The sequence below is a fragment of the Zasmidium cellare genome, assembly GCF_010093935.1.
Source record: "Zasmidium cellare ATCC 36951 unplaced genomic scaffold M409scaffold_23, whole genome shotgun sequence".
Lineage (NCBI taxonomy): Eukaryota > Fungi > Ascomycota > Dothideomycetes > Mycosphaerellales > Mycosphaerellaceae > Zasmidium > Zasmidium cellare.
In genome coordinates, this window is record NW_022986967.1 from 182,491 (window position 1) to 204,889 (window position 22,399).

At 54.1% G+C, this 22,399-nt stretch overlaps 13 protein-coding genes across 13 annotated transcripts; 7 read left to right on the top strand and 6 right to left on the bottom strand.

Annotated features, from left to right (window-relative positions):
• Positions 1 to 85: 85 nt before the first annotated feature.
• On the top strand, positions 86 to 3,112 carry M409DRAFT_67387 (uncharacterized protein; the record flags this gene model as incomplete). Its single annotated transcript, XM_033817380.1, has 2 exons — positions 86 to 619; positions 710 to 3,112. The coding sequence occupies 2 exons, from the start codon at positions 86 to 88 to the stop codon at positions 3,110 to 3,112; spliced, it is 2,937 nt and encodes a 978-aa protein (XP_033665985.1).
• Positions 3,113 to 4,046: 934 nt separating this feature from the next.
• M409DRAFT_24483 (uncharacterized protein) lies at positions 4,047 to 5,677 on the top strand (the record flags this gene model as incomplete). The annotated part of the gene is made up of 2 exons (XM_033807259.1): positions 4,047 to 4,621; positions 4,675 to 5,677. 2 exons carry the CDS (start codon positions 4,047 to 4,049, stop codon positions 5,675 to 5,677), a joined length of 1,578 nt encoding a protein of 525 aa, XP_033665986.1.
• A 399-nt stretch (positions 5,678 to 6,076) lies between these two features.
• Positions 6,077 to 6,954, top strand: M409DRAFT_24484 (uncharacterized protein; the record flags this gene model as incomplete). The annotated part of the gene is made up of 3 exons (XM_033807260.1): positions 6,077 to 6,481; positions 6,537 to 6,676; positions 6,732 to 6,954. The coding sequence occupies 3 exons, from the start codon at positions 6,077 to 6,079 to the stop codon at positions 6,952 to 6,954; spliced, it is 768 nt and encodes a 255-aa protein (XP_033665987.1).
• A 451-nt stretch (positions 6,955 to 7,405) lies between these two features.
• M409DRAFT_24485 (uncharacterized protein) lies at positions 7,406 to 7,705 on the top strand (the record flags this gene model as incomplete). Its single annotated transcript, XM_033807261.1, has 1 exon — positions 7,406 to 7,705. The coding sequence occupies one exon, from the start codon at positions 7,406 to 7,408 to the stop codon at positions 7,703 to 7,705; it is 300 nt and encodes a 99-aa protein (XP_033665988.1).
• Positions 7,706 to 7,744: 39 nt separating this feature from the next.
• Positions 7,745 to 8,397, bottom strand: M409DRAFT_67388 (uncharacterized protein; the record flags this gene model as incomplete). Its single annotated transcript, XM_033817381.1, has 3 exons — positions 7,745 to 7,878; positions 8,092 to 8,305; positions 8,362 to 8,397. 3 exons carry the CDS (start codon positions 8,395 to 8,397, stop codon positions 7,745 to 7,747), a joined length of 384 nt encoding a protein of 127 aa, XP_033665989.1.
• Positions 8,398 to 8,735: 338 nt separating this feature from the next.
• On the top strand, positions 8,736 to 9,604 carry M409DRAFT_67389 (uncharacterized protein; the record flags this gene model as incomplete). Its single annotated transcript, XM_033817382.1, has 3 exons — positions 8,736 to 8,773; positions 8,828 to 8,939; positions 8,990 to 9,604. 3 exons carry the CDS (start codon positions 8,736 to 8,738, stop codon positions 9,602 to 9,604), a joined length of 765 nt encoding a protein of 254 aa, XP_033665990.1.
• Positions 9,605 to 9,830: 226 nt separating this feature from the next.
• M409DRAFT_67390 (uncharacterized protein) lies at positions 9,831 to 11,015 on the bottom strand (the record flags this gene model as incomplete). Its single annotated transcript, XM_033817383.1, has 2 exons — positions 9,831 to 10,657; positions 10,715 to 11,015. The coding sequence occupies 2 exons, from the start codon at positions 11,013 to 11,015 to the stop codon at positions 9,831 to 9,833; spliced, it is 1,128 nt and encodes a 375-aa protein (XP_033665991.1).
• Positions 11,016 to 11,453: 438 nt separating this feature from the next.
• Positions 11,454 to 12,214, bottom strand: M409DRAFT_55994 (uncharacterized protein; the record flags this gene model as incomplete). Its single annotated transcript, XM_033813155.1, has 2 exons — positions 11,454 to 11,632; positions 11,686 to 12,214. The coding sequence occupies 2 exons, from the start codon at positions 12,212 to 12,214 to the stop codon at positions 11,454 to 11,456; spliced, it is 708 nt and encodes a 235-aa protein (XP_033665992.1).
• A 307-nt stretch (positions 12,215 to 12,521) lies between these two features.
• Positions 12,522 to 13,391, top strand: M409DRAFT_24490 (uncharacterized protein; the record flags this gene model as incomplete). The annotated part of the gene is made up of 1 exon (XM_033807262.1): positions 12,522 to 13,391. One exon carries the CDS (start codon positions 12,522 to 12,524, stop codon positions 13,389 to 13,391), a length of 870 nt encoding a protein of 289 aa, XP_033665993.1.
• A 425-nt stretch (positions 13,392 to 13,816) lies between these two features.
• Positions 13,817 to 15,028, bottom strand: M409DRAFT_55995 (uncharacterized protein; the record flags this gene model as incomplete). Its single annotated transcript, XM_033813156.1, has 1 exon — positions 13,817 to 15,028. One exon carries the CDS (start codon positions 15,026 to 15,028, stop codon positions 13,817 to 13,819), a length of 1,212 nt encoding a protein of 403 aa, XP_033665994.1.
• Positions 15,029 to 15,920: 892 nt separating this feature from the next.
• Positions 15,921 to 18,896, top strand: M409DRAFT_24492 (uncharacterized protein; the record flags this gene model as incomplete). Its single annotated transcript, XM_033807263.1, has 1 exon — positions 15,921 to 18,896. The coding sequence occupies one exon, from the start codon at positions 15,921 to 15,923 to the stop codon at positions 18,894 to 18,896; it is 2,976 nt and encodes a 991-aa protein (XP_033665995.1).
• Positions 18,897 to 19,317: 421 nt separating this feature from the next.
• Positions 19,318 to 20,536, bottom strand: M409DRAFT_24493 (uncharacterized protein; the record flags this gene model as incomplete). Its single annotated transcript, XM_033807264.1, has 2 exons — positions 19,318 to 20,331; positions 20,381 to 20,536. 2 exons carry the CDS (start codon positions 20,534 to 20,536, stop codon positions 19,318 to 19,320), a joined length of 1,170 nt encoding a protein of 389 aa, XP_033665996.1.
• Positions 20,537 to 20,987: 451 nt separating this feature from the next.
• M409DRAFT_67394 (uncharacterized protein) lies at positions 20,988 to 22,040 on the bottom strand (the record flags this gene model as incomplete). Its single annotated transcript, XM_033817384.1, has 2 exons — positions 20,988 to 21,815; positions 21,960 to 22,040. The coding sequence occupies 2 exons, from the start codon at positions 22,038 to 22,040 to the stop codon at positions 20,988 to 20,990; spliced, it is 909 nt and encodes a 302-aa protein (XP_033665997.1).
• Positions 22,041 to 22,399: the final 359 nt, after the last annotated feature.

A 22,399-nucleotide genomic window follows, 5' to 3' on the forward strand; every position in this document is an offset into this window, starting at 1 on the left:
GCCTTCGCCCGACCATGGAGACTCGAATATAACGAAGCGTGCCTGAAGAAGCCATGTCAAGTACAGACTGTTCTTATAGTTCATAATGCCGTACCAAGGCCCAAACGGGTACATCCCACCTGGCCAATATGGCAACCAAGATGGTCGCGGCTTCCAGACCGGGCACGCGCAGATGTATCAGGGAAACCGCCCCAACCAGGCTCCTCAGCACCTGCCGCAGTATCCAACCTTTGAGCAAGCGATGTACAACGCGAGTCATTCGCAGACTCAACATTCGACGCCCCAATTCTACGGCCAAGGACATCCACCGGCTTCCTTCTACCAGACTCCCACTGCTCAATACCAACAGCAGCCGTATCTGTCGCCGCCATCGCAAACGGCTCAGATACCACAGATTCGGTACTCTCCCGATCCTCTGCAACACTATCAACCTCCACCGCGGGCTCATGTAGGCACTTCTTCGCAAGGGCGGCCCCAACAACAACAACCGCCGCAAAGGACACCGTCGCAGCCGCAAAGACCGATCTCTCAAGGCCAGAGCGTGCCACATGTGCAGCAGCAATTTAGTCAACCCAATGTGCCTTATGCTGGGAGTGCTCAGCGCAACGCCAACGCAACTGTGAGGAACTCCCAATTGCCACCTCAGCAACAAAGACAGCATTCGCAATCAAGACCTGTCTCGGGCGGTGGGACTGCGGCGCCAGTGCAGCCTCAAAGGCAGACACCACAGAGTCAGCGGCCTCCACAAATTCAACAGCGAGCACAGGTAGACACTAGTCGCCCATCGCCAGCACAGGTTTCACAGAGCCCAAACTCGCAGTCTTCGAACCATCAGATACAGCACTCGCAGCCGCAGCCTCGGTCACATCAAGCTACTCCACCGGGGACCATCAACCCGAATGCTATGCACCGCCAAGTTGCACACGTACAGCTACCTACGCAACGATCTTTGAAGACTCTCGAAGAAGGATCAATGGCGAGACCACCGAAACGAAGAAAGTCCAACGAGGGTCATCCGGTACCAACCTGTGGACCGAGCACAGGTCCTCAGGCCATATCTCGACATGTCAAGCAAGAACCACCGGCGTCCTCGCCTTTGACTGAGTTGACTTCTTCACAAATGCCACCAACTCCGACTCCCGCAAACGTTAACTATCAAGCGGTCTTGCTAGGCCTCTGCGACGAGTACATCAGTGCGGCATACAGCATGAGCGTTGGGCTTTCTGGGGCTGAGGTCTCCGATCAAGACTTGGACACATACCACAGTCTTCTCGCAACAGGCATGGCATGTCTCAACTCAGTGTTGAGCAATTACCATATCTCTGACCCACGGTTAGAAGGCCGTGTTCGTCTTCGACTTGCTAGTCTTCTGTTTGAGGAGACCGAGAACGACATGGATGCCGAAGAGGTCCTCACCAAAGGCATCTCACTGTGCGAGAGGGCCCGACTTCGCGACCTGAAGTACGCTATGCATCATCTCCTCGCACGGATTTGGTTCAAAGGAGGCAAGATCAAGGCGGCGATGAAAGCGGTCGACAAGCTCATCGTGGAAGTGGAGAAACAGAAGTTGGTACACTGGGCGTACACCTTTCGGTTTCTGCGAGTTACACTCGGCGTACAGACGGGAGTCACGATTGCCGAGACAGCCGCGTTGGTCAAAAATCTTTCCGCAATCATCGAGACCGCGGAACACAATGGTCATGTCTCTGTCCATGTCATGGCCAATCTCTTACAAGCACTGATCTACCTGCGATCTCGAACTCCCGAGAGTGTTGACCTTGCTCAGAGATCCGTGGCTTCTGCAAGAATGCACCAGCTGTCACCGGAACTGATGAAGCTGCCTCGATTTCAGTGTCTCCTGGATTTCGTCGATCTCGCATGCAGCTTGATTCGATTCGATAATGATCAAGTCAATGCCAAGTCAGAGAACATGCAGAGGAATCTGGACTCATCTGCCAGGAACTCGTCTTGGGACAAGCATGCTGATTGGCAAATCTCTTTCGGACAGCTGCCGAGTTCTTCCACCAACATCGAAGTTGACACTGGTGGCATGCTGAAAACGCTCGACACCGGGGAATGCGCGTTTGCCTTTCGATGGCTGACGAAGTCCCAGATACATACTCTGAGCTACTTGTTTGCCGGCCTATCCAGTATGAACAAGAACGCAAGTCACGAGCAAAAGGCAGAGGCCTACCTCACGGAAGGGGTTAAGCTGGGAAAGCTGCCGCTAGGGAACAGTGCGCAGTCTTTGCCGTCCGCCTCCGCACAATGCAACACAAACAGCCTCCTGCTAATGTCTTTGCGGCTGCACGCCGTGTTCGCCCGCTGCGGCAGATGTGACTGGGATACAGCGTTGAGAGGGATTGCAAGCATCCGAAGAGACATTGAGGCGCTGGAGACACCGCCAAATCAGCACACGTTCAGTCTCATCAGCTATCTAGAAGCTTTGTGCAAGCATGGACTTGGGGATCTCCAGGGCGCCCTGAAGCTCTATCATTCGAACGAGCTCAAGACGGGATCCAACCTGGATGCAAAGGCAGCTGCCGGCAGCGTCGACACCATTCGTATCCTTGCGGCTCTCAGCAGTATTCTGATCATGCGCCACAATGGCGATAGACAGGCGGCCGATCAGCTCCTCTCAGAAGTTCAGAACGCGTGCTTGACGAACCCCAACAGCAACGGAAATGAATATGGCAGCAAGCCAGTTGAGTCTGCTTTCTTCATTCTCAAAGCGACCGAGGATCCTTACAAGTCTGCGGAGAATATCATCATAAAGACGAAGCAGTACCTGCAGTCTGCTGTTCAATCTGCCAAAGCCGCGGTTAACAACCAGCTGTTGTGCATAGTCATGAATATAATGACTGATCTGTTCTTCACCAACATTGTCGGTGATCAAGCAGAGAAGTCAGCAAAGGCTGCCAGATCGTTGGCCACGAAGTCTCAAGATAAGTTGTGGACAGCGGTCGCTGACGACATGTGTGCGAATACTTTGGAGAGGACGGGCAGGATCGCGGACGCCCAGAGTGTCCGACAGGAGGGACAGGAGGCTTTGCAGCGCTTGCCGGAATCCTTGAAAACTGCTTTACTGAGGGATGAAATGATGGTGGAGTAGCATTCTGTAATGCTTATGTTTGGGATGGATGTCTGGCTTGCGAGGTGCGTGTACATTGCTGAACTGCTGGTGCACAAGATTTGTTCACGAAACGTAGATACCCAATGTATTGATTACCACGGAAGGCATGTATCAACTCTATCAATTGACCTTGTGCAGGACGTACTCGTCGATTTCCCCCTCTTACCGGCTCACCTCGATCACCACGAGAACTCTCGATTACCGCCTAACGATCTTTTCTGTCTCTCGCATGCGCGCTCAATTGTCGTAGATTACTTCCCGTTTCACTTGCGCCCTCATCTGATCCAAACACTTTCATAAGGCAAGAGGCATGAGCAGGTCACTGTCAGATGATATTGAACATCATGCTTGAGAGCCCACTTTCTTCAATCAACTTGATTTACATCACTGTCGAACAACAACCTGCCTACATCAAACAACTCACGACAGCTGACCTTGGAAGAGACTGCCTAGCACTCCGACGAGCTGACAGCATTATATTCAACGACACCCGACTATAAGTCTCCTGGAAGGATCTCTTGACCGCTCACTTGAGGTGTTTGCCAGCTGGCTGATCACATGCCACTGGCTTCACTTGCCAACTTACAAGCTACTCGGTGCTTCGATTCAATCTTCTTTCTCAACAACAACAACCTTAACGACACCAGCAAAATCTCCAGCAAACACTAGTGAGGGCTGAATGCTGTTCACCTCCACTTCCACCTCACGAACACGAACACTCAGTCTTTGACAACACCATATCGACTTCAGGGGCACCTTTCACAGACACTTCCCTCACTTTCCAGAAGATCTCCATCAACAAGACCTTGTCCGGCTTTGACCTTTGTCTCACCACATCATAACACTCTGCGATCCAACACATCCACAAACAAGTCTCATCTGAAGCTCGACTCACCGCAGAAGCAAAGCCAACATGGCCTACGAGCAGCGCTTCCATGTCCGTCTGCAGGCACAGTTCCAGGAGGCAGGCGCTCGCATCCTCCACCTCGAAGCTACGCTGGCTCAGAAGGATGACCATCTCGCTCAGAAAGATCGTCAGGTTGCGAACTTGAACGGGCAGATCCAGCGCATGATGCAAAGCACTCCCAACAATGGCACACAGGCCATGACGACAGCCATGCAGACTCAGATGAATCAAGCCACCGCGAGATACACGAGTGCAGAGAATCAGCTGAGGCAGATGGTCCAGAAGTACAACACTGCCACAGCTCAACGACAGCAGACGGATCAGCAGCACCAGGCCCAGATCCACTGGCTGCAGCAAGTCATAGAACATCTGAAAAAGGAGAACATGGCCCTCAGAAGCTCGGGCGGTGTTGGAAGGAAGGCGGACATGGAGACAGTAGTACAGGACTATCAGGCACCGGAGAAGCAGTTTTGGCCTCCCAAGAAGCAGAATCCACAAGGCGACAAGTGCCCGTCCTCGGCCAAGAGAAAAGCCGCCGAGCAGCATGTTGCGGACGATGACGAGGACGACGAGGAGCTCAGGTAAGACTGGTCCACAGTACTAGGTACTCGGTGAGTTGCTGACATTTTTGTAGTGCAACTGGGCTTAAGCAAGAACCTGGGGACGATCACGAACCTGCTCAATCGACGAATTCCTCGCACGAGAATCTGTCTCATCCTCCATCACCACAGGTCGTTACCCAAGGTTCGATAGGCCCGAACGCCTCCTTGGCTGGAGAACCTCCGACCCAGTCCAGCCCTGTACAACACCCTCACAGGCCATCGTTTCCCCAACAAGGGGGTTCGCTCGCAACGAGGACGGCATCGAACGCAAGCTCAGCGAACAGTTCATCGATCATGACAGCAGGCCCACGTACTACCCTTACGAAATTCCCTCAGGAGCAGTTCATGCCTCCTCCACCCATGTCATCCAGACAAGATTCGCTTCCAATTCACCCAGAAGCGAACCACCGCTCGCGGGCGAATGCTGTGGACCACTCTGCAGACGACTTGATCGTGACCAAGGTGAGGCAACGGAAGGCAAGCGCACGAGACGACATCAAGAGTGAAGTCCAGGACCTCGCGATCACGGACCCGGCATCTAAGGCGAAGCTTCACATCAAGGATCCACAGGCCAGAACACGCCAGGGTTCGAGGCGGTCGACGCACAGCGAAGTCATTAACCTCTGCGAATCCCCGTCTCCAGATCCAGATCCACCGACGAAGCGTCGTCGTACCAACGGCAGTTCGTACGTCCCGCCGCCACCGCCGCAGAACCGCAACCCGACGCGTGGAGACATTGAGGATAGAATGAGATTCAAGGCAATCACGGCGCACGGCGCGAACAATGCAAGTTTCAATTACCTTGATTCAGAAGACGATCTCGCTGACGGTGCTCAAGCCCTCTGGGAACAGATCGATGCCGTCTACGAGCTCTGGGAGGAAGCCAAAGGCGAGGACTGGAAATACGAGTTCGAGGTGAAGCTGAAGAATCAGAACTCCAAGCAGTGCGTGTCGTCGAAGTTGAAGATCGAGGGGAGGGAGAGCGGGAAGTCGAAGTGGAGGGTTGGGGGTGAGTGTTTGTATGCGTGCTCTTAGTGTGTTGAGGAGAAAAAGCCTTGCTTCATGTGGCGTGAGAATGAGTTTCGATTGCTGCCTTTGCATAAGGACGATCTGGTGTGGCCGGTGGAGAGGGGATTTGAGGTGAGGCAGTGGATCAATTTGGAGTGAGCGGTTCATACAAGATATTGAAGCCCTAAGCAATCCCACTCTGTATTAGAATTGATGCTATCACTCACACTCCAAACAGTCCTTCACAGAATGACTATTTAAGGTTTAGTAACATTTCGGGAAGGAGCGAGTCAGACCTGAAACACGCCGATCGCCATGTGACGAAGCTTGGCGCTCACCCGACATCACCTCGACGCTTGCTTTAGAACTCACCAGACACAACCGCTTCCAACGATATCGCGGCTATTGTGCGACTGACTCACCAGCATGGACGACACAATCTACCCCCCAAAGCGGCCATCCGCCCAGCAGCGCTTCGCCCAACGGTTGAACGAACGGGCCAACACAAATCGCCCTGACGCAGGCGCGACACCTAGGATATCCCACGACATGCTAGCTGGACAAGGTCATCCCAGCTGTAGTGCGAACACCGTCCAAGCTCTGCCTCGCGAGCAACTCCAGCAGTTGATTCAGGCGCTGAGGACCACGTCACAACGTCCCGAGACCTTGCCTCAACACCAGGTTCAGTCTCCAGAAGCGAGTCTTCAAGTGCAGTTGGAGAATCTATCGAATTCCGTATTGGAGGTCCGGAGCGTGGTGCAAGGGATGAATGTTCGTCTCGCCAAGCTCGAGAATCGAGTGGAGGGAATGGGTATGGTCAAGGGCACAACGGTGAGTAGCGTGAGGATGAAGGTTCCTGAGGGAGTCTCATGCTGAACATCTGAAGGCCTTGGTCGACGTGGTGCAGGAACTCCGACGCTTGAAGGGCGCCGTTGCTGCCATTGGCCGGTCTGCCATCCTCAAGGCTGGACCAACCGATCAGAAGGCTGAGATGCAGGCAAAAGAAGGCGCGAGCAAGCCCCCTGAGTACGTTCAGTCTGCTTCTTCACCACCACCAAGTTCACGTACTGACTACGTATAGGAAGAAACGCAAGACAGCCAGTAACGATGCACCCGAGCCCGAACTCCAGCAGATGGTAACCAGGCGCCAACTGCGTAAAGGCGGGTCGAAGGTAAATGAGAAGGAGAAGACGACTTCAGTGCCACCGACCAATGCGATTTTGGACGCAGTCGAGCGAGGCAGCGAGGATGATGCCCGAGAGGCTCTCAAGACTGCGAAGACACCTCGTCGCTCTGGTAAATAAGACGATGGTCGGGCCTGACTTCGTTGGAAGCGACAAGATGTGAACGATGATAGAGCATGGAGTGGATTCCTGAACTAGATGTTAGCTTGAGTGAATGGAAGCCTATGCAAGTTTTGGGATGAACAAACTTACATCTGCTTCAATAATGGTGCATCCCGTCCAAACATCCCCTGACCAAGCTATCGAGATGAAATCGAACTGCATGGTAGCGGGAGGTGCATTAGGGATAGAGAAGAGCGAGAGGTTACTTTACCTACCCCTTCACTGTCCACGTCCTTTCACCCAAGTCCTCACCTCCTACCAAGTGTAAACCCAAGGCCTATAACCTTTCACCAAAGAGCACTTCCACCTCTGTCTTCTCGCTCCCATCCCCAAAAACCTGCGTCCGTCAACGCCATCCAAAACACCATCAACCCCTTTCTACATACCATCAGCAACGGGGATAGCGACCATGACTGAGCAGGTGAGTTTGAATCCAGCGGACGCGTTGGCGGCATCAGTGACGGCAGCACACCCAGCGAGCGAGAACCTCCGCTACGTGACCGAGGAGGCAAATGCGTACGCGGACATCATCGCGCGCATGGAGCGCACGGAGGCGGAACTGCGCGCGCAATTGCAGGAGAGAGACAATACCATCCAGGCACTCTCCCAAGAAAACGAGCAGCTGCGAGCACAAGTGGCCAGCCAGAGCCATGGACAGACGGCGAGCAACGGGGATGGGAAAGAAGACGCAGAGATGAAGGTCGCATAGTATGTATTTCGAATCGCTGGCTATCTGTCACTCATTGGTTCAGAACTCCTCCTGCTCGCGAAAAAACATGGTAAAGCTGATGATTGTGCCGTAGATGAGAAGGCCTCCGATGATACTCATTGCCATGGCTGGGATGGTGATTTGATCGCAGTGGGCGAGGACGACTGGGAGAGCTGAAGAAGATGGATGTTAGCGATTGTTTTGGCATGAGGTACACGAAGAAAGATTCAAGCGCAAAGGACGGCGCAGTGGCGTTGAACAGCAAGGACTGCTGCACAAATGGACATGCATAGTCAAGCTCGGCGCGCGCATCGAAGCACATCGCCAAAGCAGCCCAGTGCCAGCCACAAAATGCGACGAGACCGTACGATGAGAACACCACATACCAATTCCCATAACCACCAAGAATCCCGTCATGAACCTTCCCAACTCCACAATGCTGCTGCTCCCACTATCCATGAAATCATCTTGCGATTGCGCCTTGCCGCAGAGCCAGTTGGGCACGGGTGCGATTACGTAGGTTGCGACGACGAGGAGCGTGAGGTAGTTTTTGAAGAGCGCGGAGGAGAGGATGACGAGGAGGAAGCCGATTGCTAGGATCTATGATAGCTATTAGGATGGTGATCTACGAGGTGATTGTGGGGGTGGGCGCGTACGAAGGAGAGGACGATGATGGTCTTGAGGCCTGCCATGGCCGTGTGCTGCGGAGGGAGCGGAGGTTTTGCGCAGTGGTTGAGGAGGCTTTTGTCGTGGAGTTTGATGATTGCAAAGGTGAGGTTGGAGCTTGGGACAACGATATCGAGAGGGTTCCTTGTCGAATGGGAGTAGCAGAAGTGAAGTCGGCTGCCTTGACGTCGCTTGCTCGCGTGAGGCTCATCGGAAGGCGCACGAGCCATGCGACCTGGAGCTTCGCGTCCATCGCGGCCTGAACTGCATGTGAACGGCCATCCACCACGCAAACATCCCATCCTCCTTCTCCCATCCAGCGAAACATACAAATTGAACAACAGAACAAGAGAATACCGCCAAGATGTTCAGAAACAACTACGACAACGACTCCGTCACCTTGTGAGCACCGCAATGATCAGCACGATTCGATGTTTCCATCTAACAGCTTCACAGCTCTCCCCAAGGCCGCATCTTCCAAGTCGAATACGCACAAGAAGCCGTCAAGCAAGGTTCCGTCGTCGTTGGCATCGTCAGCAAGACACACGCAGTCCTCGCAGCACTCAAGGTATGGCAGGTTGATTCAAGAGATGAATCGATGCTGACGACTGTCCTCAGCGCAACGCAGAAGAGCTCTCCTCCTACCAACGCAAAATCATCCCAATCGACACGCATTATGGCATTGCCCTCGCCGGTCTCGCTTCCGACGCCCGAGTGCTCTCAAACTTCATGAAGCAGCAATCGCTGTCCTCCCGCCTCACATACGACCGCCCCATCCTCCTTTCCGAAATCACCTCCCGCATCGGTGACCGCGCTCAGACAAACACCCAGTCATACGGCAAGCGACCTTACGGCGTCGGCCTCCTCATTGCCGGTGTCGACGCCAAGGGCCCACATCTCTTCGAGTTCCAGCCGTCAGGTGTCACGCAAGAGATGGTCGCATGTGGAATTGGTGCAAGATCGCAGATGGCGCGGACATACTTGGAGCGGAATCTGGACAGCTTCGAGGACAGCAGCCGGGAGGAGCTCATCAAGCACGCATTACGGGCGCTGAAGGATAGTTTGAGCCAGGACAAGGAGTTGACCGTTGACAACACGAGTCTCGGCGTGAGTGGTGTGGACGAGCCGTTCAAGCTGTACGAGGGCCAGGAGATTTCGAGCTGGTTGGAGACGACGTTTGAGAACAGACCTGAGGGTCAGGAAGGTGGGGACAGCATGGCGGTGGATTCATGAGCGAGGCGGTAGATCGATGTATATGCATGATGAGACGCTTCGACTGTGATGGTGGTTGATTGGCGCGGACACCAGGTCTAACAGATGGTGCGAGCAATGCATCCCCAAATCTGCACAGCACACCGCGTGGCTCACAAACGGCCACTGCTGCATTACAATTGAACGACCCGTGTAGCAAGACTGAAATGTAACAGTACGAACCCACGATCAACCTCTCTTCCTCCCATCAACTCCACTCAACAACCTTCCCCGTCTCAGCACTCTCCCTCGCAAACTCAATACACCGAATAACATCCCTACTCTCCTCCGGCTTAACAACAACCTCCCTCTCCCCTCTAACAGCAGCCACAACATCACGATAAAAATCCGCATAACACCCCCTCAAACTCGGCACCCTCCCATCAAACTTCACCGCACTCTCACTACTCGGCGTCTCAAACTTCCCGTCGATTTCCTCCCTCGTCGTCAGATACCCATGATACCTCTCCGGCTCCACCCCAAACCCCTCATCCGTGACCTCCAACCCCTTCTCCAACAAATGCTCAATCTGCACATCTTCCCCATTCTTAATAAGCACCCCCTTCGTCCCCCGAACCCAGTACTTCAACGCGAAAGCAGGCGGCACAGGACTCACCGGCGTAGTCTTAATCGTACAGACCAAATCACTATCCTCATACTGCAAGATCATAGTAAACGTATCCCCCTCCACAACAAGCGACCTCACCACCGCAAAAACCCTCCTCGGCCGCCCAAACAGCACCAACGTCTGATCGATCGAGTGCGCTCCCAGACCGTACAACAATCTCTCCCCCGGGCCAAGAGGCTCCCTCGATCCCGATCCGTGGATCCAAGGCGGATCGTCGACGTCGTAGTGGTTTGCGAATTCTGTGATTTTGCCGAAGGCGCCCTGCGAGATGTGGTGGCGGAGGGTAAGAAAGTCGGAGTCGTAGCGTCGGTTTTGGTAGACTGTGAGGAGCTTTTGTTGTTTCTTAGAGAGGGCGATGAGGTTGTCTGCTTCGGTGGAGGTTGGGGTGAAGGGTTTTTCGACGACGACTGTTGTTCGGTATCCGTCAGTCATGGGGTCTGATATCTGGTAATGGGGGTTCTGACCGTGTTTCCCGGCTAGGAGGGCTTGTTCTGCGAACTCGGCGTGTGTGGCGGGATGGGTGCAGACGATGACGAGGTTGATTTCTTCGTCTGCGAAGAAGTCTTGGGCTGTTCGGTGGTGTCTTGCATTGGGGTGGTCGACGGTACAATGGACGCCTTTCTCGACGTTCGATTTATCTTTGGGAGCCTCTGCCCGTTGCAAAAAGGCGACGACTTCTAGATCGGGGTTGGGGAGGATGAATGGTAAGTGGAAGACTTTTGTTGACGAGCCGTAGCCAACGATGCCGACCTTAATGGGAGCCATTTTTGAGAAAGTTGAATAAAGGTGGATTCTTTCGAAAAAGGATTGCGAGAGAGGTCCTATAGCTTCTACAAGCTACATAGTATGAGTGCTGCTTCGGATAAGTTGCCGTGAACTCCGTTTAGGCTGAAGTACATATGTATGCCAAGTATTAAGAGCTTCGTTATCATGCTGGAAACGTGCTAGCAGGGGAGTGCTCGCAGCGTGTACGAGAGAGTATCAGGATGGCCGGGCAAGCTGAACAGGTCAAATGGGAAGGCGGAAGCAGATCTAGCTTTTTCTTGCCAGGCTGCGGAACAAGCTGTTCGATACAAGCGGTCTTGACGTATGGAATGAATGAATTCGATACTCACATAACTCAGATATTCCAGAGCGGGGGATTGGGTTGAATTTGAAGTTGAGGGGTTTGCAAAATGTCGCTGAATTGGTGTACGGCGGGTATCATTTCTTCTTCCCTCCTGCTCCAGACGAAGCGCTCGCACTGCCTCCAGCAGGTGCAGACCTCCCAGCCATCCAGCCAGCAAGATCAAAGTTCTGAAGTTGGTTCGCAGCACCTTCGCTGCCCATGAGCGGGCTCTTCTTCTGCATCTCCTCGAACTCAGCCTTGGCCTCAGGATCCACTGCAGCATGTTAGCAAACCTCACAAATCCGTGCTGCCGGCGACTCGACGTACTGTTATCCATAATATACGGCATCCCAAAGATCAAAACCCCCGACCCTAGCGCCATCAAAATCATCGGGTTCTTAAAGAAGCTCAACAAATTGAACCCTCCTCTGACCATGTAGAAATCCTTCTGCGAGATTGGGCTCACCGCGATCGTAAGATCCCCCTTGCCGGTCCCATAGCTCGGTCCCTTGTTACTCCACTCATTGCCTCTGAACGTCTGCCATGCGCTTATCGTCTGCGCAGTCTCATCTGCCGCCTTCGAGACGTCGACTCGTAGTGGTGGGAAGAAGTGGTCGCGGGCGTGGAGAGTGAGCAGGTAGCTTGCGTCTGGGATGTCTTCGAAGACGAGGGTGTTGTCTCTGCGGATTGGTGCGTCGTAGCGCACACCGGGTGGGCCCAGTAGGATGGCGTGTGTTGATGATGGTAGAGTTGATGGGTTTGGGAGGAGTTGAGAGGATGGGATCGAGACGACGAGGCGGGCGGCGGAAGAAAGAGCTGCGCCTGCGAGCAGAAGCAGGCTTTTGGGGGCGAGCATCTTGATTGCGCTGGATATTACATCGCTCTTCGATCAGATGTTGAAGTCGAAGTCAAGAGCTCGAGCCTCGTCGTCGGCTGCGGAACGAGCCGAAACGCCTTCGTCGAACGTCACCTCTCGACATCCCACTCGCGGATGAAGTGTGAAGTATCAAGGTTCTGTGGCAGATCTCGCCCTTTGGCAAAGACACGATAAAATTCGCAAGAATCGTCAACAGTTGTGATTCAGTCTTATGACCAGGGATTTCGCAGCACAGAAACGGACACATTCCCTTTGACTATCGTGCGAATCGCGAAATAGATTCCCAATGCATGCTCCCACAGGCCTACTTTCTCTCCCCCGCGAACTGCGCGACCAAATCTACCCCTACTTAACAACCGCAACCTGGAACCCCCAATCCTCCCTCCGCATAATCCCACCCCCATCCAGCGACGGCCAACTCTACTTCTGGCCCGAGCACGCCAAATGGCAACCCATAGCCCTCCTCTCCGTAAACCGCCAGCTCCGCTCCGAAGTCCGAGACTTCATCGCCAGCCAACACAAAACGGGAAACGTACGCTTGGAACTCGACATCTGCGTCAAGGGATACGTCTACACCCCAACGTGGACATTTCTGAACTTCGCCTTCAGACCGAGGGATTCGCTGGATTTACACGTCAACCTGACACTCTTCAGCACGGAAGCCTTCCGTCGGAATGATGGCTGGCCGAGACAGCCCGGACAGATCTTTCGCGCGTTGCTAAATTTCCTGAATCGATTTATTTACAGAGGCCCGAGTTTTCTGGACAGTGATCCTCCATTCGAGACGCCCGGACCGCATTTCATCAAGACGCTGTCGGTGGATGTCACGTTTCAGGATTACTACACGATGGATACGTGGCCGGAGACTGTGCATGAGGTTTTTAGGATGCTGAAGGCTTTGACGATGTTGAATACGGCGGGGAGATATATTGGGAGGGTGGAGGTGAGGGTCATTTACAGCCACGGCTTGCGAGCGGTTCATCGGCAGGCGGGTTGGGATGTGAGACCTGCAGGTGCGGATGCTACGACTCCGGCTCTTTTCAAAGAAGACGATTGGGCGCGGATAGGCTTCTTCTTCGGCGATGCGTGGCTCGAACGCCAGCGAGTACCGAGAAGCTTTCAGTCGAACGTAGGAGAGACGATGCTAAACAGTTGAGACTTTTGCTTCTTTGCATTGATCTCGTACTGCTCGTCGATAAACCAAAAACCCATGTATCCGAAGACTCTTCCAAATGCCCATGCTGATGCTAGTGAACGCTCACAGTGCCGCTCCAAGACCCTTGCATAGCCACCGTATCATCGTGAACCTTTCCTTTGAACGCCGTTCTAATGCCCGTGTAGAGACTGGTTTGCGTATCCTGACCTCTATACCAACCTCGCCGTCGCGCCGCTGACATAGCTCTTTCTTTTTCTGCGCCCACTTTCACGGGTCTCCAGAAAAGTTTCGCCTGTCCGCCTGCATCTGCTTTGAATGGCTGTCCCATGCTGGGACCAGGCCATCCGCATATCGATGTATGCATAGCGGGCGACAGTCGAATGCCTTTGGATCGAAGTGCTGAACCCAGCTTCTAACAGTCTCATTCAGCCCATATTGTCATCACCGTCCTTGTCAACCGTCCTTGCTTTTGCTGCTTTCGAGCCCACACTCCCCTTAGAAGCTGCTTCGCTCTCAACCAAGCTCGCGCTTTCGGACTCTGACGTGCTCGACTCTTCAATGTCATAGCCATCCGTTCGATCCACCAGGCTTTGATAGTACTCCTCGAGCACTTCAGGCTTCGGCACAATACGCCATTGGACCCTCTGTAGGAACTCAAGTTCCAGCGTCGCCAGCTCAGATACTGGGATGCCTCCTATGCGAGCGTAAGTAGGGTTCGTCCAGAAAGAGTCGCTGAGTCCTTTGGCTGCAACCGTGGCTGCAGTGATGAGAAAACGATGCACAGTCAGGCTGTTGATCGTAAACGCCGAGTACATGTTACATAAACGGTCGATGTAGTACACCATGCTGAGCAATATGGGAGGTGAGAGCGTTGCGTGCTGGATCAGTCGCTGCAGGTAATCAGAGACGCTGATCCCGGGAGGAGCTCTGGAATGGAACCTGGTCAGTCGGCCATCGCGCAAAGGTATCCTATCGTTTATGCGGATGAGCTCCATGAGCATGTTGGATATGAGAACGCCCAGATCCTTGGGGTTGCACGTCTCGTATTTGGCCGGCATAATCTTGACCGTCCCCTCTGCTTTTGACCGCTTAGGTGCAGCTGAATGGCCATGCGTCGAGCGTGCTTCTTCCGGCTCTGGGTCAGTCGACGAAGTGTCTGTGGCAGGGTCTGCCCTCACACGCGGCTCTGCGGGAGCTTGCGAGGTGCGTGTTTGTGAGGCGCCGGACGAGGCGCTGGCGGAGGTCATCGACGAGATGGAGGATGTGTCTGCAGGCGCGGCGTCCTTCCTCTTGCGCGCGCCGCTGGGCGTCGAACCCGGAGGCCTCTCCGCAGCGGCGGCCACTTTGCGACCAGCGGTGGGAGGATAGCCGTCCGGGCTGTACTGGGTGGCAGCATCTACGTACCCGGAAAAGCTGGACGCTACCGGGCCGCTCTCTACGAAGTGCTGGAGCTGCTTGGGCTGGTGGGCGGCGCTGGCGGGGGCTGGCGCATTAAAAGTGCGTCTCGGCGAGCTGGAAGGATAATGGCGGGGTGAGCTGCGCGGCGGAGGAGCGAAGGCGTTGCGCGGCGACGGGGCGTGGAAAGAGGATCGTGGAGAGGCGGCGGGCGAGGGAGAGGAGCTTATGGCGGTAGACATGAGGTGGGAGACCAGCGCTGCCCCTGGTAAAAAGCGTAGCCAATGTAAGGCGAGATCAGGAACAGGCCGGCGGATGTCGCACTGGAGTCGTGGAGCATTTTATTGGCGTGCGATTGGTCGGAATAGACGAGCGACTCGAGTGGGTTCAAGGGCAGGGCAGGCGTGCATCGAGCGAGGAAGAGCAGCAGCGATGGGTTGAGCGTGATGACGAGCGAGACCGGCAGTATATAAAGTGCCCGCCACTCGAAGCGCTCCCTCTCCTCACGTGTCCGAGTGCGCAGCCCTGGCGGGTTCTGGCGGCAGAAGAGACGCTCGCCAATGCTGCCGATTCGCGCGGCGTTTACGTGGGCGAGTCCAGAGGTCGGCGGCGGGCAGCGCAAACTCGGAAAAGTCTGCACTCGTCTTGACGGAGGAGAAAACTTCGACGAAGTATATCGTCGTCAGGACGCAGAGAAGACTTCTCGGGCGACGAAGTGGTACCGAGCTCGTCATAACACCATCCCTGCGCAGAACCGTCGTTCGTCGAACAACTAAGAACGTTTCATTACAACAAAATCTACCTTCAGCCATGACTCCTTCAGACGAAACACCCTGTGTGTTGTAAGGCATACAGCGTCGCGTACGAATGGGGAGAAATCGAACATTCAGTATTCACTCACTGTCGAATTATTTGTTGGTTTGTTTATGGTAGGTGTAGCCTCCATGTCGCGACTTATGTCAGCTCCACCATTTTGTCATCGCTAAGCGAGGCCCTCCTCCAACCTCACTTGCCTCGATTGCTGCAAGGCTGCTAGATCCATCAACACTCCCATTTCCCATCACTACATCGGCATCCAGACTGGCTAGACTGCACATGTGAGCGTATTCACTTGCCACTCGCTGAGTCGCCGAAATGGTTCAGGCCCCATCGTTTGATGCTATCGCAACCCTGGGCGATGTCCACGCACCCATCGAACAGAAGTTGGAAGTCGCCAGGAAACTCAAGAACATCATCGTTGGCCAGGATCAGCGGAAAGAACTGGCTGTGAAGAGCGGTATCGTCCAGCCACTTGCTGATATCTTGTCGGCTTCGATCAAGGCAACCGGGAAGCGGAAGCTAGATTCTAATGGTGTCTCTCTCTATCGAGCACAGGAATGGACCCAAGAAGATGAACTCAGGCTTCAAGCTACACTTATCATCGGAAGCCTCGCTGCGGGTGGCCAGCAGTTCTTGCACCCTTTATGTGCTGCCGATGTTCCAAAGATTCTTGTAGACATCCTTCTAAGCGACGTTGGACCCCGACTGGTCACTGCTACCCTCCAAGCCCTTAAAGCGCTGGCAGCTTTCTGGGCAACCTGCGAAGAGAACAGCATCGACTACGACTTCTGGTCAGCTTTGTTCAATGTTCAAAGCTTGGAGATTTTCAATGGTCTTCTTTCCAAAACTACCGCTTCAACTGCCAGCAAGCAGGAGCTTAGGCTCGTCGCTGATACCATCTCTGTCCTGCCGGATTCTGCGAACAGCACCAAGTCTCTGATCACCAACTGTGGCTTGCTGGATACACTCGCCTCTCTGCTTGTCTCTCATGCTGCAGATAAGCTGGTCTGGTACACCGGCGATACGTCGCACCTTGCTGCACCTCCGCCAGCCACATCGCTCCCCAGCATTCTTGCTGCAATATCGACCGTAATTGCAGGCTCGAACTACCGCACACAACGCTTCATACTCGCATCGAATGTTCGAGACCTATTCATGAATGCTAGGTCTGACGCCAGCGACAACCGCGCAGGATTTGGGCCTCGCCATGGCTTTGCCAATCCTTACGAAAGCCTGCTTCCACCGTTGCATGTACCTGCGTATAGGACCGTATCGCACAACCCCGGTTCTCACAACTTTCCCGCGATGAAGACCATGCAGAACGGCAAAAATGGCAGCGGTTCTTCGGACGCTCCTCAGCCTACTGGCGATATCGACCACTCGAACGCAGTTGTGGGCTGGCTGTTGGTTCTTGTGCGGTCCATGCAAGGGCTGGATAGGCTCATAGCGTTGAGACTCCTTGCACTTGTGGGTAACGCGATTGAATCAGACCCTGTTGGCTCTTCCCACAAAACGGAATTCTCGCAAAAGACACGAGAGCGACAGAAACAGATCGCACTTCTGGCGGTACCGCCGTCCGTCAGGCTCGTCCAAGCCGCAAATGATGGAAAGAGCTCTGATGGCATCGAAGAGGAGAAGGACAGTCACGGCATCCGTGAGCTTGCCTGTGCTGTGCTTGCACTTCTTATTGAAAGAAGCGCGGCACTGCAAGTCGCTGCTGTAGACGCTGGTGCAGTCAAGCATGTATGCCCGATTCTGAAGAAAAGCTTCGACAACATCTCATACGCCAAGCCAATGTGGTCAAGCAAACCCAGCGTATTCGATCATGCCAACCTATCAGAGACCTGTCGTTTGGGTACAACCGCCATTCCGCCCGAGATCTTCCATGCCATGCGTTGTCGTCAAGGCGCTCTCAAAGCTTTGGAAGCACTCGCCGCTAAGGAAGACATCCACCGAAAAGCTATCATTGAGTCTGGCGTGGTGAGTTGCATCATTGACTCGCTGAAGCCATTTCCACCAAACGCTGCAGCAGATGCATCCAAGAACCGCTCTCAGGTCGCCCCGAAGGATGGCAATACAATACCGGTCATTCTTGCGGCCTGTGGTGCAGCGCAGTCCATGTCGAGGAGTGTCAGCGTATTGCGTACCAGCTTGATCGACGGCGGGATCGCAAAGCCTCTCATCGTCCTGCTCAACCACTCATCCTTGGATGTTCAAGTTGCTGCGACGGACGTCTGCTGTAACTTGTTACCAGACTTTAGCCCAATGAGAGATGACCTGTCCGAGGGCAACGTTGTCAAGATTTTAGTAGAGCATGCGAGGAGCAGCTCGCCTCAATTGAAGCTCTCCAGCCTCTGGGCACTCAAACACCTCGTATATGGCTGCCCAAAGGAGGTCAAGCTCCAGACTTTGGAAGAGCTCGGGACTGGCTGGTTGGTGGACATCATCCAAGGCGAGCAACAAGACGCGCCACCCGCTGCACCTGGCGGTGGAGTGAGCGTTGGTCTCAGCACACCGAATGCTGCTGGAGAACAAGTCAATCTGCTCAACCCATCATCAATGGATGTGGACGAACCAAGCACGACCGTGGAGGAGGCCATGGATGATGAGGAGGACGACGGCGAGGTCTTGTATGATGAGGCATCGAGCACTCATTACCGCTCATCCCAGCTTCGCTCAACGGTGAATCCGCCTGTGCCAGCCTTCAACAGCAAGAAGTACCTCTCTTCAATACGCGAAATGGAGCAGAACGATGAGTACGCATCCCGCAAGGACGAGATTACGATCCAGCAGCAGGCCCTTGACTTCTTGCGTAACCTCATGAATGGCGATGACTGTGCTGCGTTGGCCGACCACATCATGCATCAAATCGGCAGCGCTAGAGTCTACGAACTTCTCACCTCCAAACTCTCTCCTCTCCCTCGCTCAGTGACCGGAGGCCGGCAAGTGTACAACCCAACTGAACTGGTTCTTAGCACGATCCACGTCGTCATTCACCTCGCCAACGCCTCTCCCCGACATCGCCAGATGCTGATCGCCCAGAAAGCTCTGCTCCAAGCCATGGTCCCTCACTTCAACCACCTCGACCACCGTGTTCGTGTGATGTGCGTCTGGGCAGTCAACAGCCTTACCTGGGTCGAAGAAGACGGCGACCGCCGCGATGCCCGCGCAAGAGCACAGGAGCTCAAGGCCCTTCAGATCGAGCAAGCCGTCCGAGGATTGCAGAATGACCCGAACCTCGATGTGCGCGAGCGAGTCAAGACCGCTCTTAGGCAGTTCGATCAGTTCTAGCCAGACGATCGTTTCATGGGCGACACCGATGGTCTGAACGCTGCACAGTTGCTCTTCGCTCGTCGAGCGTCGCCAATGCCCGGACAGGAACGGGGTGAGGCCTTGTCTTTTGTGGCATTGGCTTCTAGGAGTCGGTTTTTGGAGGAACCCCTTTGAGATTGGAGGGTTTTGGACCTCAGGGTATGGATTGGAGAGATATATTTACGTAGGAACAGCCTCTGTATGCAGCAGGAGTGAACATAGCACTCGTGCAGTAGTACTGTATTGCCAAGGTACATTCTTGCGCATGAATGCTTGCCGTCTCTACCGACTCTTTGCACCGCCTCTCAACCACAACGTTGCATCGTCGTGTGCTCTTCCTCACACCGTTCCGTGAGTAATTCAGCCACGGCTACCGGGCGCCTCGGGGATGCACATTCAGTTAAGGAACTTCAGTCTTGCTGAAATGCCTCGTAGTACAGTCGTCGCATCTCGCCACATATCCGCCGCCGTATCTCTCGATGTAGAACTCAAAATCCTCTCCACAGTGGCGACAGAACCTGATTGCATCGAACTCGGCGAGCTGGGCAGCAATCTTGTTGCCGATGCTGTTCTGTGCTGCCACAACAGTGGCTTGGCTGATCTGCAGATGCTGAGACAGTCGCTCTGTCTCTGCCTTGTACCATGCAAGGTTTTCTTCGACAGGCTTCAGCTGCTCTGCTGCCGCCGTGACTTCTGATTGAGCGCTGCCGAGCTGTTGTGAAAGGCGCTGAATATCGTCCTGCAGTGTCTTGACAACTTCGACGTGCGACTTCTGCTCGTATTCGAGATCCTCTTGATGACGATGGGTAAGCCCCAGCATGAACTCAGCGGTGAAGTCCTGGAGCTCTGGGTTGTCGACGACTGCTTGTACGAACCAGCCATCCTTGAGCAGAGTCTTCTTCTCGTCAATGCAGAAGTCGAGAATCTCGTAGCGGAGACATTCATCGGAGACAGGAGTGTTGCTGTAGATGGCTTCGAGGATTCGAATGAGTTGGTCGTTGCAAATGGGCAGCAGCGATGACTTGCCGGCTTGGAAATACTGCAAAGCAAGTGCCTCCAGATCGGGGAGCTCGTAGTAGTCCGCAATAGCGTAGACATGGACATGTTGCTCAAGGACGTCGATGGAGGATGAACTGTCCTGCACGTAATCTTCTAGCCGCAACTCCTCGAAGCTCTTGGACTGGAACGGGCCCATGAAGCTGATCGCATGGTAGATGTTTGGCTCATTGGGATTTCCTTCATCTTGCTCGATATGCCAAGTGGGTTCAAATCGGCACCAGCGCGTGCCTCGTGAAGAGTCCTCGGCGTTCGAGGTGAGCTTGATGGAGTATCTGCCGCGGTAGATGAACTCTAGCATTCGCTCTAGAGTGTCGACGTCGAAGACGGCGTGATTGACGATTCTGGTATCAGCTTCCTGGTCTCGATCAGCCCAGCTTCCCCTTCGAAACAGGTTTACTTCTTACCAAGAAGCCTCCACTGCACTCCCTGTCCAACACCTTGGAGCGCGAACAAACGATTGCGCGATGCACTTTGAAGCTCTTCCCGCCGCATCTGATCTCGAGGTCGGCGTACTTGGGGTCATGTAGAAGAGCGCCGATATTGCTAGCGAGCGCCGCCATCTTGATCGTCAGTTCCGTGTGTTTGGTGTGGTGGTGATGAGGCCCAGTCGATCCTACTCGTTGACAAGCGTCAAAAGCTAGGCAGGGCTTGGCAATCAGATGTTGGGCAGGCGCGCTAACTTGCAGGGATGCGGAGAGGAAAGAGCGGCAACGAGTTCAACTCCTGAAATGCTCACTTTTGCAGTGATATTCGCCAATGGAATGAGACCTAACTCACCGATTCCTTGTTATACCTGGAATGAGGACGATGATAGCTTTGACATCGATAACAGGTGCAGGTAAACGGCAGCGGGACATTGGCAAGCAGGGAAATTGAACGTCTGTAGAGGTGCAGCAAAAGGTTGATCAGTCGTGGAATTGCTAAGTTCATGTTGTCATTCACATACCAACCGGCTCGTGTAATGCTCAAGTTCACATTAGCGTCAGCATCTCAGTGTCAATTTCGGTCTCGTCACTTCACAGGAGCCTGCCCCTTCCCCTTCGTCGACGCCGACACGCCCTGCGCAATCTCATTCGCCGCCCCGATCCAATTATCCGGATGATTTTTCCTCGCCGCCACCAAAACCCTCAGATAATCCTCCCGCACCTTCTTGATATCCTTGAACAACACCGGCCGATCAGCCGCCACATCCCAGTAAAGCTCCTCCGCCTCAAACAAGACATTTTGCAAATCATCCCGGATTTGTCGAAGACGATTCGGGAGACCTTGGCCCTTCATCAAAGCCAGCGCGCCGGCGATGACTGTTGAGACAGCTCCCAAGACCGCGATGGCGATGTGGTAGTTCGAGCGGATGCTGCCCAGAATGATGAAGATGGCGCTTAGTAACAGCTGCACGCCCATCAAGACATATGTTGCAACGTCGAAGACTCGGTACTTCGTCTGGACATATGTGTGGTGTTTCAGGACCGTCTCGTACAGTCCGTTCTTCGTTCCTAGCTTCTTCGGCATCTGGCCGTTGTTCGGTGGGTTCATGCCTATCAACTCGTAAAAATGCGGTTTCGTTAAGGGTGTCATGTTGTCGTCTAGTCGGTCGGCGGCTGGGTCTGGGTCCATCACTTTCGGGGCGTGCTGGAAGATGGAGACCTTTTGCGATGCTGGGGTTTGGGGAGGGAGAGTAGCTTGTCGTTTGGCCATTGCGCTGCTCTTCGGTTGCCCTGCTTGCTGTGTTGTGCCCTGCTGCTGTTGTTGTTGTTGCTGGGGGTGTCCCTGGGGCGAATCTTGCGGGAGCTGTTCATATCGTTGGTTCTGCCTGAGACTGCGTGATGATGCCGAGGGATGCTACATAGAAGAAACGTCAGTGAAGTTGATGTGAAGGTCTGAGGGGATCAATCATACCAATATCAACGAGCTCTGCTGGGGACTCAATGCCTGGCCTGCTTTTTCACCATAGTCATGTGGGCCCTTCTCAAGATCACTCGCAACGTGTCGTATACTCTGGTTACCATAGATACTACCTCTCCACGATCGCAACGAATTCGACAAGTCTTTCGGCAGCTCGTGCATATTGCTTGATTCTTACAGTCGGGCGACGAGGTAGAGAGCACGGCGACGACAGCCTCTGATAAAGAGACGTGAGATCAGCTCCGTCAGCCATTTCGCTAGAGGCTGGAGGTCGCGATCTGCGAACCGGTGTTCTTGTGTTGGCGCTCCGTACAAAGAAGGATTCAGCCGCGGGCGCTCACGCTCTCGAATGGAGGTGGGTGAGTGGTCAGGCGTCGTTGCCCTAGACAACGACCGGTGTAAACAACACTTTGGTGGACGGGGAAGAGAGGCATCACGAACAGCAAGTGAAAGCCTGATCATCTCGGGCCAAATGAAAGCAATGTCAGTAACTCGCAGGCTATGTGAGATGCAGTGCTATA